At 38.7% G+C, this 18,216-nt stretch overlaps 1 protein-coding gene and 1 pseudogene across 2 annotated transcripts in view; one reads left to right on the top strand and one right to left on the bottom strand.

Annotated features, from left to right (window-relative positions):
• Window positions 1–18,216, top strand: part of YLPM1 (YLP motif containing 1) — a 99,349-nt gene that overhangs the window by 12,649 nt on the left and 68,484 nt on the right. The window contains exons 3-4 of the mRNA XM_006884782.1: window positions 720–899; window positions 6,273–7,240. Coding sequence (XP_006884844.1) covers window positions 720–899; window positions 6,273–7,240 — 1,148 coding nt within the window. The remainder of the gene's footprint in view (window positions 1–719; window positions 900–6,272; window positions 7,241–18,216) is intronic.
• On the bottom strand, window positions 2,985–4,089 carry LOC102856004 (annotated as a pseudogene). The gene is made up of 2 exons (XR_438864.1): window positions 3,726–4,089; window positions 2,985–3,489 (listed from the first exon to the last, which is right to left on the bottom strand). The product of XR_438864.1 is annotated as an ornithine decarboxylase antizyme 1-like (transcript).

Genomic DNA, 18,216 nt, shown 5'->3' with positions numbered 1-18,216 from the left:
GCACATCCCCCAACCACACCCCCAACCCCAAATATAATCCACTCTGCAACCCTCATTCCGTACTCTTACGATAAACATAATGCCCTAAATCTTAACTACTCAGAGTTATTAAGGGCTGCTAAGATGGTTTCTGAGCATTGTTGACAACAGACAGTAGTTAGGAGTTTCAGAGTCAGACTGGAGCCCAGGCAACGGTCTAGGCAGCACTTTTATTGGTAACTTTAAACAGACTTAGATAGATAAAATTTAAATTTCAAAAGTTAGATTAAACTTGGGCAAAACTCCCATCCTAATCTCTAGTCTCCTCATCTGCACAATGAGCATAATAAAATAGTACCTATCTTAATGAGCAGTTGGGGTGTTAAATGTGCTATTTGTCAGTTAAAGTATGTTCTGTCAGCAGCCTTCCTTGAAATCCTCTCATAAAGTGAAAGAAATAATAATTGTCGAATCACATTTTTGCTGGAGAAATGGAGAAATTGTTCTCCTTAAAAATGGTGAGATTATTGTTCAGTGAGGAGCGTGGGTTTACGAACTCTTTTGCATTTGTATTTGTAATAGTAGTAGAGTTAGGGCTAGTCTTTTATCCAAAGATAACTGGTTTCATTTATCCAGAGATGTGGGAAAAGTGGACTTTGTAGTACATTTATAAAAATACTTAGGTTTTGGAAAATTATTGTTTTATGGTTTATGCAAAAATAAATTCCTCTTTTGCTTAGTCTGAGGACCCAGAAGAAGATGCCAGGTTAAAACAGTTGCAGGCTGCAGCAGCACATTGGCAGCAGCACCAGCAGCACCGAGTGGGCTTCCAGTATCAGGGAATCATGCAGAAGCACACTCAGTTACAGCAGATCCTGCAGCAGTACCAGCAGATCATCCAGCAGCCGCCACATATACAGGCAAGTGCTTCCTCAGCTGCCATAGAGGAATTGACATCAAGGAATTGAAAGGATTTCTTGTTTTTGGAAGACATTTGAATGTGAAGTACTGAAGTGTTAACAGTTTTTTCCCCTGGGGCTACCTGGCTAGTTATCTGTCTCATTCTTTGGAGCTTTGAAAAGTATAGTATAATGTGTATGCTACTGAGGAGGGGAGGGTATGATGGAGTCTCCTAATTCTGTCAGTCCCAGTTGGATATTGTTGTTATATGCCATTGAGTTGAGTATGATTCATAATGACCCTTTGGACAACAGATCTGAGTCCTGTCCTATCGTGAGCCATCCTCATCATCTCTGACATCTATTTATGTTACTTCTCTTAATTAGCACTACTTTTTTGGTTGTTTTTTGTTCGTTTTGTTTTTTTAAATTATTTTTTCTCTTTCTGCTCCCATCCTTAAATTGTCATTTCAGTTTTTCCTCCAGGATTGGTTCTGTATATAAACAATTTCTTGAGTGTTTTTGATATTCATGATCTTATGTTGTGATTGTCCTTTTGTAGTCCACTTACAGCATTCAACATAATTTTTTTCTAATTTCACCCATTTATGCTGTATTTTATTAGTTCTTGATTGCTTTTAAGTGGTACACAATATGCCATTGTGTGAATAAACCATAATTTTTTTGCCATTTGTACATTGATGGGCACATAGGTTGTTTCCAACTCTGTTATTATAAATAATGCTTCAGTAAATATGGGCATAGATATATATATCTCTTTGTTCTTTAGGATATGTACCTAGTAGTGGGATTGCTAGATTAGATGGTATAGAATACAGTTATTGTTGTTATTATGTGCTGTTAAGTCGCTTGCAACTCATAGCGACCCCATGTACAACATCCTGTGTGCCAACCTCTGACACACCTACCCTTTTTTACCACAGTCACTCTCATCAAGGGTCTTCCTCTCTTGGCTGTCCCTCCACCCTTCCAAGTATGATGTCCCTCTCCAAGGATTGGTCCCTCCTTGCAACATACCCAAAGTATGTCAGATGAAGCTTCAGAATCCTTGCCTCCAGGGAGCAGCCTGGTCTCATCCTCTCTAGGACAAACATGTTTGTTCCCTGTCAGTCCATATTACAGTTAATACTCTTCTCCAGCACCACAGCTCAAAGGCATCAGTTCTCCTTCTATCATCCATAGTCATTGTCCAGCTTTCTGACGCATAGCCAGTAATTGCAAAAATCACGGCCTGTATGAGGTGTACCTTAGTCTCCATCCAAACTGACATTGTTACCCTTAAGTACTCTGGAGAGGTCCTTGACAGTTGACTTTACCAGTGCAATTCATCTTTTGATTGCCTGCCTGCTGGTACCAAGAGTATTGATTGTGGAGCCAAGCACACTGAAGCTGTTAACAGTCTCTGTCTCTTCACCATCTATCGTGATGCCACAAATTGTCTCAGTGGTGAGAATCTTTGTTTCCTTGATGTTGAGTTTCAATCCATATTGAAGGTTGCTGTCCTTCGTTCTCAGTTTCAGCGAGCAGGGTTGTGTCGTCTGCATAATGCAGGTTGTTAATGAGTCTTCTCCAATCCTGATGCTACATTCCTCCTGTTAGAGCCCAGCCTCCTGGATAATCTGTTCCACATATAGATTAAAAAGATATGGAGATTTGACACATCCCTGGCATACACTCTTCCCCATTTTAAACCATTTAGTGTTTCCTTGCTCAGTTCTGACAACTGCCCCCTGATCCAAGTATAGGTTTCACATAAGCGCATCAAATGTTCTGGGATTCCCATTCTTCTCAAAGTTAGCCCAGTTTCTTGTGATCCATGCAGTCAAATGTCTCTGCATAGTCAATAAAACACAGACATTCCTCTGGTACACTGTTGGGTTTTTTGTTGTTGGTTTTTCTTTTTTTTTTTTCTGGAGGCGAATCATCTTTATTGGATTTGAGCAACAGAGGGCAGGTTAACACCTATCTCTCACACTGAGCCCTGGCCAGAGTCTTCTGAAGGAAAGGCCTCCTCCCAGGGTAATCTTAATCATTAATCAGCTTACACCAGCAATAAAAAAGTAAAATAGAAACCTTTATTTAGAATTAAAGTAAATACTTCAGTATCACAAACACAATATTAAACTTCAAGAAATATACTGCTAATTTGGAGTGAGCATTTACTTGCACAATTACAACATGCGGACACACCCAGGAAGGAGGGACACCTAGGGTGACCAGGCTTCCTGTGATGGCGGCTGGGACCACTAGTCCTTCCCGGAGGAATCTCTCAAGCGTGTAGACCATGAAGCAGGCATCGGGTTTCTTGGGGACAAGGGGATGCCCTGGTCTCACAGTCTCAAAGCCTAGAAAGCTGAAGGTCCCGGACCAAGGCGGCTCTGTCATCTTGGTTTCTATGGAAGCATTTGAAGACGTCCATGCGGAGCTGCTCCTCAGCACACTCAAAGAGAACTGCCAGACTGTTTTTGCTCCCTTCCGGCAGGGCACCACCTGGGAGCTCAACGTAGAGGCTGCTCCTGCTGAGCACAGCCCTCCAGGTGATGTGTTTGGCATCTGTGAGCCTGGACTGGACATTAAGAATTCTCGTCTTCTTCTATAACACCTCCATTGAAGAAATGCCCCTCAGTGTTGCTGACCTCATCTGAAAGGGGCCATCTGTCCTGCTATAGCCCTGGCCCAGGGTTCAATCCTGGAGGGCTGGAACAGGAGGGGTGAGGGAAGGGAGCCAAGGGATGGACATCTTGTCTTTTTTTTCCCCCCCTCCTTCCCCACCCACTCTTTTGAATAAATGTCACTTTTTGAGGCTAAAAAAAAAAAAAAGAATGCTCGTTTTGTCGTTAGACACTAGTTCAGCCGATTATCAGAGTAAAATAAATTAGCTGAAAGATTGTGATCCCTCTGATATTCCCTCGCCCACCTGGGATCTTCAGGGGCAGGCGAGGGGCATCAGGTGCACCACCGAGGCTCTGGACCCAAGTTACTACAGCAATTGGAAGAGACCCTGGAACTCTCGCTGCCGTGGCCACCGCGGCTGTGCAAGCTGAGGAGTGGCATGGTGTGGCTGGTGAGGACTGTGGCCCTGGGTTTATCCCCTTCTTTCTCTCTGGCCAAACTGGCTGTTGAGGATCCGCTGCAGGGAGGATTTCACCATCTGGCCGCTGGGGTCTGAAACCAGCAAAACCTCTGCTGCGCCTCTCCGCGCCGCCTCAGCTGCTCGCCGCTGGTACACTCTGTTTTAAGCCAAGATCCATCTGACATAAGCTATAATATCCTTAGTACCGTGCCTTCTTCTAAACCCAGCCTGCACATCTGACAGTTCTCTGTTGATGTGCTGTTCCAGTCGTTTTTGGATAATCTTTAGCAGAATCTTGCTGTCATGTGATATTAATGATAATTGCTCAATAATGTCTGCACTTTGTTGGGTCACTTTTCTTTGGAATGGGAACAAATACAGATCTCTTACAGTCAGAGCAGCTTGAACTTCGTCCTTCATCACCACCAGTTCTTGTTCATATATTGTTTCATAAAATTCTGTGTCAGCCAGTTCCTTTTGGTACATTGACTCTTTATACTCCTTTCATCATCTTTTTTTTTAAAAATAATCTTTAAAAATTTATTTTATTATTTTTATGCATGTACTGTCAAATCAGATCTGACTGGTACAGGAGGAAATTGTCCCTCCTTTTCCAGCAGAGCATCTGGTGGATTCGAACTGCGCACCTCTGGGATGCAGTGCAGCTTCTTGCCACTAAGCCACCAAAGCTCCTTCCTTTCATCTTCTTTTAATGCTTCCTGGATCATTTAATATTCTGCCCAAAACATCCTTAAGTATTGGAACTCGAGGCTTGAATTTGTTCTTCAGTTCCTTCAGCTTAGGAAATGCCAAGTAAGTTTGGCCCTTTTGGTTTTTTGACTCTGCTTCTTTGAACATTACATTATAATACTTTATATCCCTGCACTGTCCTTTGAAATCTTCTGTTCAGCTCCTTAATTTCTTGATTTTTTCCCCTTTTTCTTGGTTTCTCTGTGCTCTAGTGCAATATTCAGAGTTTGTCTGACATCCATCTTGGTCTTTTCTTCCTCCTCTGTCTTTGTAATGACCTTTTGCATTCTTCATGGATGATATTCTTATTATCTTCCCACAGCTCATCTGGTCTTCATTCATTAGTGTTCAAAGCGTCAAACCTTGTTCTGAGATGGTTTTGAGATTCAAGTGGGATAGACTCAAGGTCAAATTTTGGTTCCTATGGCTTTGATGTAAATTTTTTTTTTTTTTCTTTTAGTTTCAACTTGAACTTGCATATGAGTAGTTGGTGGTTTGTTCCACAATCAGCACCTGGCCTAGTTTTCACAGCTGATAATGACCTTCTCCAGCAATTCTTTCCACAGATTAATTGATCTGTTTCCAATGTATTCCCAGGTGAAATCCATGTATATAGCCTGTGTTTATCTTTCTTATAAAACATATTTGCAATGAATAAATCATTGATTGTACAGAATTCTATCATTCTATCTCCAGCTTCCTTTCTGTCACAAAATCCATGTTTCCCAACAACTGATCCTTCTTCTCGGTTCCCAACTTTAACATTCCAGTTACCCATTATTATTAATGCATCTTGACTGTATGTTTGATCGATTTCTGTCTGCAAAAGTTGATAGAAATCTTATCTTTCCTCCTCTTTGGCTCTGATTGTTGGTGCTTATATGTGAATGATAGTGGTATTCACTGAACTTCTTGTATGTGTGTGGATGTTATCCTGTCACTCACAACATTGTGCTTCAAGATGGATCTAGAAATGACTTTTTTAACTATGAAAGCAACACCATTTTCCCTCACCTTTTTGTCTCCAGCATAGGGGATTTAAAAACTAAGGATTTTTACTGGCTACAAGTTAAGTTCTTGTTCACATACAAATCACTATAGCAATAATTAAGCAAATAATCCACTGAAAAGACTAAACAACAACATTAACAACACACTACCCTTAATAAATACATTATAAAAATATAGATGGCTTGGATACTTGTTTGTGTTGTACTTTAAAATAATATATTTGTAAGAATGGATCACTTTACAAGTTCTCAGAATGGTTCCATGTAATAGTAAACACTTAAAAAAATACTCGCAGTGGAGGTAGGTATTTGCTTTTGTGTTTGTATTCTGTGATAAGATAAATTTAAGTTAAAGAAAGAGGAAAATGATCATTGAAAGAATTTGACAAATTTATTCTTAACCTCTTTAGGTTAAGTGATTTCTTAACCTAACCTCTTTAGTGTTGTGATTTCTTAAGGCATCGGATGTCTTAAATTTTTAGCTTGTGATTAATTCTCTTAATCAAATGTCTTGAAAATAATTTTTATCTCTATTTGTAGACTATGTCTGTGGATATGCAGTTACGTCACTACGAAATGCAGCAGCAACAGTTTCAGCATCTCTACCAAGAATGGGAACGAGAGTTTCAGCTGTGGGAGGAACAACTCCATTCTTATCCTCATAAAGATCAGCTTCAGGAGTATGAGAAACAGTGGAAAACATGGCAGGGACATATGAAAGCCTCTCAGAACTACCTTCAAGAAAGAGTCAATTCATTTCAAAACATGAAGAATCAGTATATGGGGAACATGTCAATGCCACCTCCTTATGTTCCATATTCTCTGATGCCTCCACCTCTACCAACAATGCCCCCTCCGGTACTGCCGCCATCATTGCCACCTCCAGTGATGCCCCCAGCCCTGCCTACTTCTGTGCCACCACCAGGCATGCCCCCACCTGTGATGCCACCTTCTCTTCCAACCTCTGTGCCCCCTCCAGGGATGCCTCCATCGCTTTCTTCAGCTGGACCACCACCGGTTCTTCCTCCACCTTCCCTTTCTTCCACAGGGCCGCCTCCAGTTCTACCCCCACCATCTCTGTCTTCAGCAGCACCACCTCCTGTTATGCCTCTCCCACCGTTGTCTTCAGCCACACCCCCTCCAGGAATACCTCCCCCTGGCATACCTCAGTTAACTGCAACCTCAGTTCCATCGGCTTCCAGTTCTCAGAGCTCCCAAGTTCCAGAGAAACCTAGACCAGCACTGCTTCCTACTCCTGTATCTTTTGGTTCAGCCCCACCCTCAACTTACCATCCTCCAATGCAGTCAGCTATGGGTCCATCAGATCAAGTGAATTCTAAAGCTCCTCTGAATAAGTCTACGCCATCATACAGCCCGTTCTCATCTGAGCAAGGACATGGGGAATCTTCACTTGCTTCATCTGCAGTCAAGGACATGCCAGTGAGGTCAGGTGGACTGCTTCCAGATCCTCCCAGAAGCAGTTACTTGGAAGGTCCAAGAGGCCCAAGGTAGGTCTGCTTTTTTTGTTGTTGGACAAGGAGTTTTAATTACTTTGTTGATCTAGGCTGCATAGGCCTTGATTATATTTTTTTATTATACATTTTAAAAACAAGCAATATAATTTTTATATGTTTACTGTACTATTAATTTATATTCATTCCTGATTAAAAATGAATATCTTTTTTATTGTTACCGTATCAAATCACATAATAAAATCTAGAAATAATAATATACCCTTGTTTCTTCGATGTTACTAAGTTAACATTATCTTAAAAGTAATGCTGATCAAGTTCCTACTGACTTTATAGCTTTGAAAAGAATTTTTATTAAATGTGTTACTTTTTTCTTTATTTGACAAACGTTTGAATTGATGACTATATGTGTTATGGCTGTTGAGATTAAAGATGATTAAGCAATATTCAAGTGATATAAACCAATGAAATTTAATGTTGAGGTAAACTTTATTTTTTATGGCAGGTCCTGGAGATGTATAGTAATGAATGTAAGTGAACAGATAAAATTCCTGCCCCAGTAGCACTTACATTTGTTTTTTTAATTAGTGAAGTAATTTTCTTTTGTTTAAACTACATTTTTTAAGAGAAACAAAAAGTAGTGCACTTTAACTTTTTTCTGTGCCTTTAAACAAATTCTGTTCGTTTCTCCAAAAATATATTTTTCTCCCCAGCTAGTTATAACAACAACAAACAAAATATATTCAATCAGAATTTTTTCTAATTTGAAATTATAAAAGAAATATTCCTAAAACAAACTTCAGACATTACAGAGTATAGGAAAAAATAGCAGTTAATTATTTCCACCACTTGGAAATTATAATTTTGTTTTAGATATGTCCTGAAAATGGCATTGCACTGGGTATATCCTCTTCTCATTTGCTATTTCCTTTTCTTGGAATACTGGTAGTTAGCTTTTCAGCTTAATTTGATGGATCTATATAATAATTTTTAATGTAAATGTAATTTTAACATTTGAAAGCAAAATAACATCTTTTATCTATTCTCTGAGTTCATTTTAAAACCATAGCTATTCATATCAAACCTAGGGGAGAGACAATAACATGAATTCTGTGTACCAGAAACTTTTCTAGAGGCTTTAACCTCATGTAGTGTTCTCAACCTGCCTGTGAACTGGCCAGGTTATCCCACCTCCTCGGCTTATAATTTGAGGCTAAGGGACTCAAATGGCTGGAAGAGTTCATTCTCTGACCACACAGGGTAGAGTCAACAGGGTCCTCAGAGCAAAAGCACTATTTAAGAACTGTACTTAATGCCATGATTCAATAGTATCCATATTATTGGTGACTGTAAATATATTTTATCATTTATCTTAATTTGAAATGTGTATTATTTTTAAAAAGAATTTATTGTGGTCAGATTTATATATCAAAATGTGCCTGTTTTTGCCATTTTGGGGGGGTACAAAATAGTGACAATAATTTACATTCCCCATCACTATTTTTCATTGTCCAAATAGATACTCTGTACCCTTAAAGTAGTTCTTGGTGTTTTCCTTAGCTCCTTGTCTGTAAGCGTTTGCTGTATGTGTAGTGATATGTTATGTCCCTGTGTTTCAGAATTATTTCACTTAACATAGTATTTTCAAAGTCCACACATGTCACCATATATCATGCCTTCATTTCTCTTTATGGCTTCATAGTATTCCATTATATGTATATACTAAATTTTGTTTATCCATTCACTTGTTGTTAGCATTTGGATTGTTTTTGCCTTTTTACTATTGTGTGTAATACTGCACTGAACATTAGTGTATGAATATATGTCTGAGTACTTGCTTTCAAGTTTTTTGAGAGTGTTTACACCTATGAGAATAATTTTCAAGGTCTTATGGTTATTGTTACTAGGTGCTGTCAAGTGAATTTTCAACTCTTAGTGACCCTGGCACTGATATTTACAGGAGAGCACATCACCAGATCTTTTCTCCTGCTGAGCCACTGGGTGAATTTGAACTGTCAGTTTTTCACACATGAGCTGTGAGCACGTTAACCATTGTTATGCCTGTTTTCTTAAGGGTCTTACTGTTAATTTTGTGTTCTTGAGGACCACCCTGCTGTGTGTTTTCCATAGCATCTGTGCTATTTTACATTCTTACCACCAGGGTACAAGTTTTTAGTTAATGTACTTCTTCACTAACATGTGCTCTTTGTTGATAATAGTTACCCTAAGTCATACCTCATTTTAGTTTTGATTGGCATTTCCCTAATGACTGGTAAGCTCTGGTGGCTCATCGTTTTTGTTGTTATGTGCTCTCTTGCGTGCAACTCATAGCAACCCTATGTACAACAGTCCTAAACCCTGCTCTATCTTTTGATAATCTTACTGTCTCTGACACACCTACTCCCATTACCCCAGTCACTGAATCATTCCATCTCATAGAGGGTCGTCCTCTCCTGCACTGTCCCTCAACCCTCCCAGGCATGACATCCCTCTATAAGACCTGGTCCCTCCTTTCTGCATGTCCAGAGGATGTTCAGACGAAGCTTCAGAATCATCCTTGCCTCCATGGAGCACTCTGGTTTCACCCTCTCCAGAATGGTTTCACTCTCTCCAGGATGAACCTGTTCATTCTCTTAGCATTCCATGGTGTATATTCAATACTCTTCTCCAACACTACAGCTTAAAGGCATTAATTCTCCTTCTATCCTCCCTAGTCATTGTTCAGCTCTCTGACGTAAAGCAAGTGATTGCAAAGACCATGGCCTGTATCAGGTGCACCTTAGTCTTCAGAATGACACCATTGCTCTTTAGTACTTTGGAGAGGTTCCTAACAGCAGACTTTACCATCACAATATGTCTTTTAATTTCCTGGCTGCTGGTGCCAAGAGTGTTGGCTGTGGAGCCAAGCTGACTAAAGGTGTTAACAATCTCTATTTCTTCACCATCCATTCGGATGCTGCCAACTGGCCCAGTAGTGAGAATCTTTGTTTTATTGATATTGAGCCTCAAGCCATATTGAAGGCTGCAGTCCTTGACCTTCTGCAACAAGTGCTTCAGGTCCTCCTCAGTTTCAGCAAGCAGAGTTGTGTCATGTGTATAACACAGATTGTTGATTAATCTTTCTGCAATCCTGATGCCACGCTTCTCATACAGCCCAGCCGCCCGGATAATCTGTTCTGCATATAGACTGAAAAGGTGGCTTAGTGATAAAAAAAATTGCCAACCCAAAGGTACATGGTTCAGATCCACCAGCTTCACCATGAAAGACTGGATAGTCAACTCCCATGAGTTTTACTTCCTATGAAAACCTACTGGAGGGTCAGCTATGAGTCAGTTCCAACTCGATGGTACTTAACAATGACTGATTAGGTTGGATGTGTTTTCTCTTTTTTTAAAAGAAAATTTCCCTTGCTTGTCAGCCATTTGTATGTGTATCTTCCTTGGAGAAATGTCTCTTGAAGTTTCCTTAATTTTCATTTGGTAGTTTGGGATTTCTTTGCTAAGTAGTACTAATTCCTTATATAGTCAGGATAGTAAATTCTTAATAGATATATTCTTAATAAGTTTTCCCATTCTGTAGGTACTCTTCGTTTTTGATAAAATTCTTTGATGTAGAACAGTTTTTATGTTAATTCAGTATTGGGTGTTTTGAGTTTTTTTATAGTTGCTTATGCCTTTATTGTTATATGAAAAAATCTACAGTTGAAAATGAGATTTTGAAGCTTTGCCCTTCTGTTTTCTTCTGAGATCTTTATACTATTGTTAGATTATTCATTGATCCATTTTGAGTATCAGTTGTATTTTTGTTACTATTTTTTAATGGAGTTTTAGGTGAAAGTTTATACCATAAATTAGCTTCTCATTTAACAATTTTTTTTTCAGTTTTTATGGTTTATTTAGCACAAATAAAATGTGCGAACAAGCTTTCTATTCATTTTCTTCGCTGCGCAGTCTGGCATTGGGATTGGTGACTCTAATGGCCAGCCGGGCTGCTCTTTCCACAATGGCTTTGCGGTTCTTGGAGGAAACATTGTGCGCAATCTCAGCACAGTAAGATTTGCTGCACATCAGCAGCACCTCCAGCTCCTTGACATTGTGGACTAGGAATTTGCGGAAGCCACTGGGCAACATGTGTTTTGTCTTCTTGTTGCTCCCGTAACCATTGTTGGGCATCAAGATCTGGCCCTTAAATCTTCTCCGAACCCTGTTGTCGATGCCTCTGGGCTTGTGCCAATTACGCTTAATTTTGACATAACGGTCTGACTGGTGGCGGATGAATTTCTTGGTCCTCTTTTTGACGATCTTTGGCTTCACCAGGGGTCTGAGGGCAGCCATTATGCCAGTGGCAGCTGACAACCACCTCCGTAGAAAGCACGGAAGGAAAGAGCCATTTAACAATTTGTAACAAGATTGTTCTCTGACATTAGTTATAGTCACTGCAGTCTGCCAGCACTCTTTTACCATTTCTGCCTGCCTCTTTTCTACTCACCAGATTTCCTACCCCTCCTTGCCTTCTCATCTTTTCTTTTGGGTAAATGTTGACTGTTTTGGTCTCATATAGTTGATTATTTAAAGGAGCACATTCTTCACAGGCATTATTTATTATTTGGCTGTCACAGTGATCTCTGCGAATGGCAATTCCAGGTTAAAAGGTTCTCTTTCTCAGGTCCATAGTCTCCAAGATCACTTTAGCCTTTCTCAGCCCAGTATGTGTGGGTTTTGGGGTAGAGGGGCTGTGTGTGTGTTTTTTTTTAATGAATTAGAATTTCCTTCAGCACTTTGCTTTTCTTCTTCTTGAGCTCTTCTGTATTGTTCCTGGTTAGAATGCTTGATACTAGTACCAGGCACCATATAGTTTTTCTGGTATCATGCTAGAACAGTTTGTGGACTAATTGGTTTCTTAAATCTTTAGTTGTCTTCATTCACCTTTACAGCAGACAGGGGGAGACTAGTAGTTGTATATTACATAACTATTTGCAAATTTTTAAGGCTCTAGATTACTATACCAGAGTGTAGAACATTAGCTTTATGACTTTCTTCCCAGTTGATCTAGTTGTCCCACCAGATAATGATCTTGAGCCTTCAATCTCAATAAATCAGTCCTTCAGGTTTTTTGATATGGCTAGGAAGTATCAGTACTATGCTCCTTGTATGCTTCACTGTATTTAATAATATATATGCAGCACACATGACATGTTTATACACGTGGCCTTAAATATACGTATGAATGTTTGCTTTTATACTCCCAGAGTGCCTGTCTGCATCTGTACAGCATACATACCAGTTTATGCAAATTCGTATATATTTTTGTCTTCTTAATACTGTTGTTGCAGAATTATATGTGTTACAGCATTTACTTTGATGGGTTAGATGCTGTGGAGTTGGCTCTGATTTCTAGCAACCTATGTACAGCGAACTAAACTGCCCAATCCTGCACCATCCTCACAGACTCTGTGGTACTTAAGCCCATTGTTACAGTCATTGGGTCACTCCATTTTGTAGAGTCCCCCTTTTTACTGACCCTCTGGTTTTTCAAGTGTGATGCTGTTCTCCAGGGACCAGTCCCATCCGATAACATACCCCAACATGAGACAAAGACAAGACTGCTTCCTAAGGAGCACTCTCCTGCACTCTTAGAATTTTCATTTACCTTGGTGAAACGATTCTGACTTCCTCTGTATTGTATTACTGCCTTTCCTGTCAGAATTAACATGTGTCTATTAACTTATCATGCCTCTTTCTCTTATCACTGGTAACCATCAACTAATGTTGCTTTGTATGGGCATATCTACACCTTTAAAAAGTGATATTGTGCAATATTTGTCCTTTTGTTTTTACTTACTTCACTCAGTGTATTATCTTTTAGATTCATCCATGCTATGTTTCCAAGCTCATCATTATTCTTTATCTACATATGTACCACAATTTATCCATTCATTCCTTGCTTGATACTTCAGTTGTTTCTGTCATTATTGTAAATAATGCTACAGTAAACATAGGTGTGCATATGTCTATTCATGTTACTACTTACCTCTCTAGGACATATACCTAAGTGTGAAATTACTGAATCAGAAAGGTGGTTTCTGTTTCTAAATTTTTGAGAAAGTGCTAAACCATTTTTTTATATTGGATGTTCCATAAGCAATGTTTCAGAGTTCCAGTATCCCAAAACCTTGCCAGCTTTTGTTTTTGTTCTGTGTGTTTTTTTATCAGTGCCATTTTTTTTTACAAGCAATAACAACAGATTATCAATTGTTATTTTAATGAGTTTACAGAAAGGTTAGGTTTTCACTCAAATATTGGTGCACATTTCCCTCCCTCCACTTCTCTTCCCCCTCTCCTAGTTCACTTTGTAATTAACTTCTTGTTCCAAGTTGTTAGTTGTCGTACATACAATGCTCAATCATATATTCCTTTCCGACAGTCTTTTCCTGCATTCTTTCTGATTATCAACCAAAGACTGGCAGACACTTTTGAGTAGAGTGAGTGAGCTCAGAAACATTCCATTTGGCACCAGTTGCTAGGAATGATGGTGGTCATGGAGTTAACAGGGATGGGGATTAAAACTCTCAGTTCTTAAAATTTGTTTATTTTTTAATAGAGATTTTATTGTAAGTTTATAAAGAACTTGGATTTCCATTCATTAATTGTTGCATATTTTCCTCCCTGTCCTCCTTGCCCCCTGTTAGTTTTTTCTTTAGAAAAAAAGTTCTTTTATTGTTATATAGTCGTACCCCCCTCCACCCCAGACCAATTTACTATGCAGCTCTTATTCTGGACTCTTGTCACATCAGTAATGCCTTATATAATAACCATATATTCCTTTTTACAGTTCTCTCCCTTGTCCGTTTCAATACTGAGTACATTATTTATCCACTCTTTTCTTAGTTCCTCCCAACCCCCCCCATCAGTTCTATTTTATAACAGTGGCATTATACAATATTTGTCTTTTGTGACTGAAATATTTCACTCAGCATGATGTCCTCCATGGTCACCTATTATGTGTAATATTTCACGAGTTCTTTGTTTTTCAGTGCTGCGTAATATTCCATTGTGGGAATATACCACAGCTTCTCTATCCATTCGTTTGTTGATGGACACTTGGATTGTTTCCCACTCTTTGCCATTGTGAACAAAGCAGCAATAAACATGAGTGTGCATAATCAGCACCATTTTTGCTAGAGCTTGATGATGTATCTTGTTATTTTTGTTGTTGATTGCCTTCGAGTCGAGCACCATTCATAGTGACTCTATGAACAAAAGAACTAATGCCTTTATACAATTATCATCATTTCTCCAAGTTCATAGAGTTTCAAGAGGCATGTTGCTTAGGAAGTGGATGTCCCTCCTGCTTCCAAACCTGTTTTACAACTGGGAGCTCCACCAAACACTGTCTACTATGGGAAACCATTATGGTATTTGATACCCCAATGGCACAGGGTTCAGCATCAGCAAACCCAGGTTACTTCATACAGCACCTTGACAAAGAGTGTTGTACAAAGTCAGAGTGTTTCTCCAGATAGAACAGCACTAGTCTCATTTAGCAGTGGTTAAGTGTCATCGAGTTGAATACTACTCAGAATAAACTTTGCACAAAAGACCTGAACTGTGTTCTATAACTAACGTAATTTCTGTACATTTATAGAGTTTAGAGAGTTTATAGAATTTCCAGAGCATCTAGTTTAGGAAGTGGATGGCACTCCTGCTCCGCAGCATGAATCAATCTGAAAGCTCATCCAAACATTGCACATTATGGGTAAACTTTATGGTATTTGACACAACTATGGGACAGTGTTCAGCGTCACAGCAACTCCAAGTTGTCCAGTACAGCAAATAGACAAATGATTGCTGTGTCTTTAAAGAATATTTATTCTAAAATTAATAAATGTATCTTGTAGTAAGGTTTTTATGTTATTAAATTTTATTTGAATGAAAATTTAAAATCAGTCAGCCATTTAAAGATAATTTGGGTTTTTTTTTCTTTTATATTTTCTTATTTATTTTATTATTTTTTTGTGTGTACCATCAAATCAGATCTGATTGGTACAGGAGGAGATTGCTCCTCCTCCAGCAGAGCATCTGGTACATTCAAGCCACATACCTCTGTTTCTTGCCACTATGCCACCAGAGCTCCCTACATAATTTGCTTTATAACATTATGGTTGATTAATGTGATTAATTACAATGTCTAAGCAGACCTTTATTTTACATGACATTTCCCCTTCTCCCAACTTACCTATTTTTAATATATTTGTGCCTTTCCCCCTCTTTTCTCATCCCTGTTTACCCTCCAAGGCTGATTCTTTGTGTAAACCTGTCCTTAACTTTTTGCATTAGTGCTCTTATAATTGTCTTTTTGTGACTAACTTGCATCACTCAGCATAATTTGTTCTGTATTTATCTGCTGTATAGTATTCACAAATTCTTTATATTTTTCACTGATGTATAATACTCCATTGTGTGAATGTACCATGGTCTCTTCATTGTATTCTGTTACCCTTTTTATTTCAAGTGGTTCTGTTGTGATGCCACCCATTTGATTCCTCATATTTTTATTTTGTGCTGTTATAATTTCCTTCCATCTAGAGACTTTGGGCTTTGCTTGTTGCTCTTTTTCTAATTGTGGTAGGTGTTGGGTTAAAGTGTAATTTTAAGGTTTTTTTTTGATTGTGTGTTTATTTCTGTAAATTTGACTTCTAATACAGCTTTAGTTGTATGAGTTGGGTCAAAGATTTTGATATGTTGTGTTTTCTTATCTCGGAGACCTTTCTTAATTTCTTCTTTTACCCAGTAGTGTTCAAGTTGGGTTTTATTTACTTTGCCTGTACTTGATTTTTTTATTTTCCTGATCATCTTCTTGTTGATTTCTTATTTGATAATATTGTGATCTTGAGATGATGCTTTGTAATATTTCCATGTTTTTCAGTATGTTGAGACTATCTTTGGAATTGGTGTAGCATATCTGTTCTAGAGAGTGTTCCATGTGTACTGAAAAAGAATGTCTATTATCCTCTTGTAGGTGTTTTTTGTTGTTAGGTGCTGTTGAGTCAAGTACCACCCATAGCAACCCTATGAACAATAGATCTGAACCATGTCCTGTCTTGTGCTGTCCTCATATTTCCTGATACACTAGAGCCCATTGTGGTAATTACTGTGTCAGTCCACCTGATTGAGGGTCTTTCTCCCCTTTGCCGACCCTCCACTTTTCCCAACTTCATGTCCTTCTCCAAAGAATAGCCTCTCCTATTCTAACTAATGTTAAAAAAATAGCCTTTCCTAGCATCATGCCCGAAGTATGTAAGGCGAAGCTTTATCATCTTTGCCTTCAAGGTGTCCTCTGGCTTCAATTTCTCCAAGACATATTTGTTCTTTTGATTTCCCATGAAATGTTCAGTACTCTTTTCCAACACTGCAGCTCAGAGGCATCAATTCTTCCTCTGTCACTCTTATTGATTGTTCAGCTCTCAGAAGCATAGGAAGTGACTGGAAAGACCATGGCCTGAATCAGACACACCTTAGTTCTCAAACTGACATAATTTCTTTTCAATAATTTGGAGAGGTCCCTAGCTGCAGATTTTTCCCAGTGCATTATTTCTCCTGATTTCCTGACTACTGGTACTAAGGGTGGACTGATGGTGAATTTAAGTGACATGAAGTTGTTGACAGTTTCAGTAATTTCTCCATCTGCCATAATGTTACCTATTGGTCCAGTGGTAAGAATTTTGGATTTTTTAAATATTGAAATGTAATCTATATTGAAGACTGTAATCTTTGATCTTCTACAACAAGCGCTTCAAGTCTTCCTCACTTGTAGCAGGCAAGGCTGTGTCATCTGTGTTACACAGGTTATTGATGAGTCTTCCTCTGATTTTGATGCCACATTCTTTTTCATAGAAGCCAGTTTTTTGAATAATTTGCTCAACATGCAGATTTAAAAGGTACGGAATGAGAATACAACCCTGACTCACTTCCTTCTTTATTTTAAACCATATAGTGTTCCCTAACTCTGTTTATATAATAGCCTCTTGGTCTAGGTTTCACATGAGCACAGAAGAATGGGATGCCCATTCTTCTCAATGTCTGCCATAAGTTATTATAATCCACACAGGCAAATGACATTTTCTGATATTAACTTTTAACCAGGATCTGTCTGACATCAGTGATGAGATATCCCTGGTGCCACAGCCTCTTCCAAATTCTCATTGAACTTCTGGCAGTTCACTATGTGCTATAATAGCCATTTTTCAGTAGTATTTTGCTTGCATGTGATATTAATGATATTTTTCAATAGTTCCACATTTAGTTGGATCACTTTTTCTTGGGAATGGGACAATATGGACCTCTTCCAAGCCATTGGTCAGAAAACCATCCTCCACATTTCCTAACATAGACTTATGAGTGCATCCACTGCTGCATTTGTTACTTGAAACAAGTCAATTGATATCCCATCGATCCCTGAGGCCTTATTTTTTGGGTAATGCCTTCAGTGAAGCTTTCACTTCCTCCTTTATTATCATTGGTTCCTGCTTATATGATACTTCCTGACATTTTCAGTGTCATTCAGTTCTTTTTGGTACAGTGGCTTTATATGTTCCCTCCATCTTCTTTTGATGCTTCCTGGGCCATTCAATATATTGCCCAAAGCATCTTTCAGTATTAAAACTCAAGGCTTAAATTTGTTCTTCAGTCCTCTCAGCTTGAGAAATGCAGAGTGAGTTCTTCTTTTTTTATTTGCCAATTCTAGCTTTCTGCACATTCCATTGTATACTTTGCTTTGTCTTCTTGAGCTGCCCTTTAAAATCTTCTATTCAGCTGTTTCACTTCAGCATGTTTATTTACTTGTTTTGGCTTCTTGATGTTCCAGTACATGCTCAGAGTCTCTTCTGATATTTATTTTGACTTTTTCTTTCTCCTCTTTTTTTGTAATGATCTTTTGCTCTCTTCATGGGTAATTTCCTTGATGTCATCCTACAACTCATCTGGTCTTTATTGGTGTTCAGTGCTCCAAACCT

The sequence above is a fragment of the Elephantulus edwardii genome, unplaced genomic scaffold (assembly GCF_000299155.1).
Source record: "Elephantulus edwardii isolate Elephantulus edwardi_28Jun2011 unplaced genomic scaffold, EleEdw1.0 scaffold00037, whole genome shotgun sequence".
NCBI classification, from domain to species: Eukaryota; Metazoa; Chordata; class Mammalia; order Macroscelidea; family Macroscelididae; genus Elephantulus; species Elephantulus edwardii.
The sequence above is the reverse complement of the archived record's forward strand: the minus strand, read 5'-3'. Positions and strand labels throughout refer to the sequence as shown.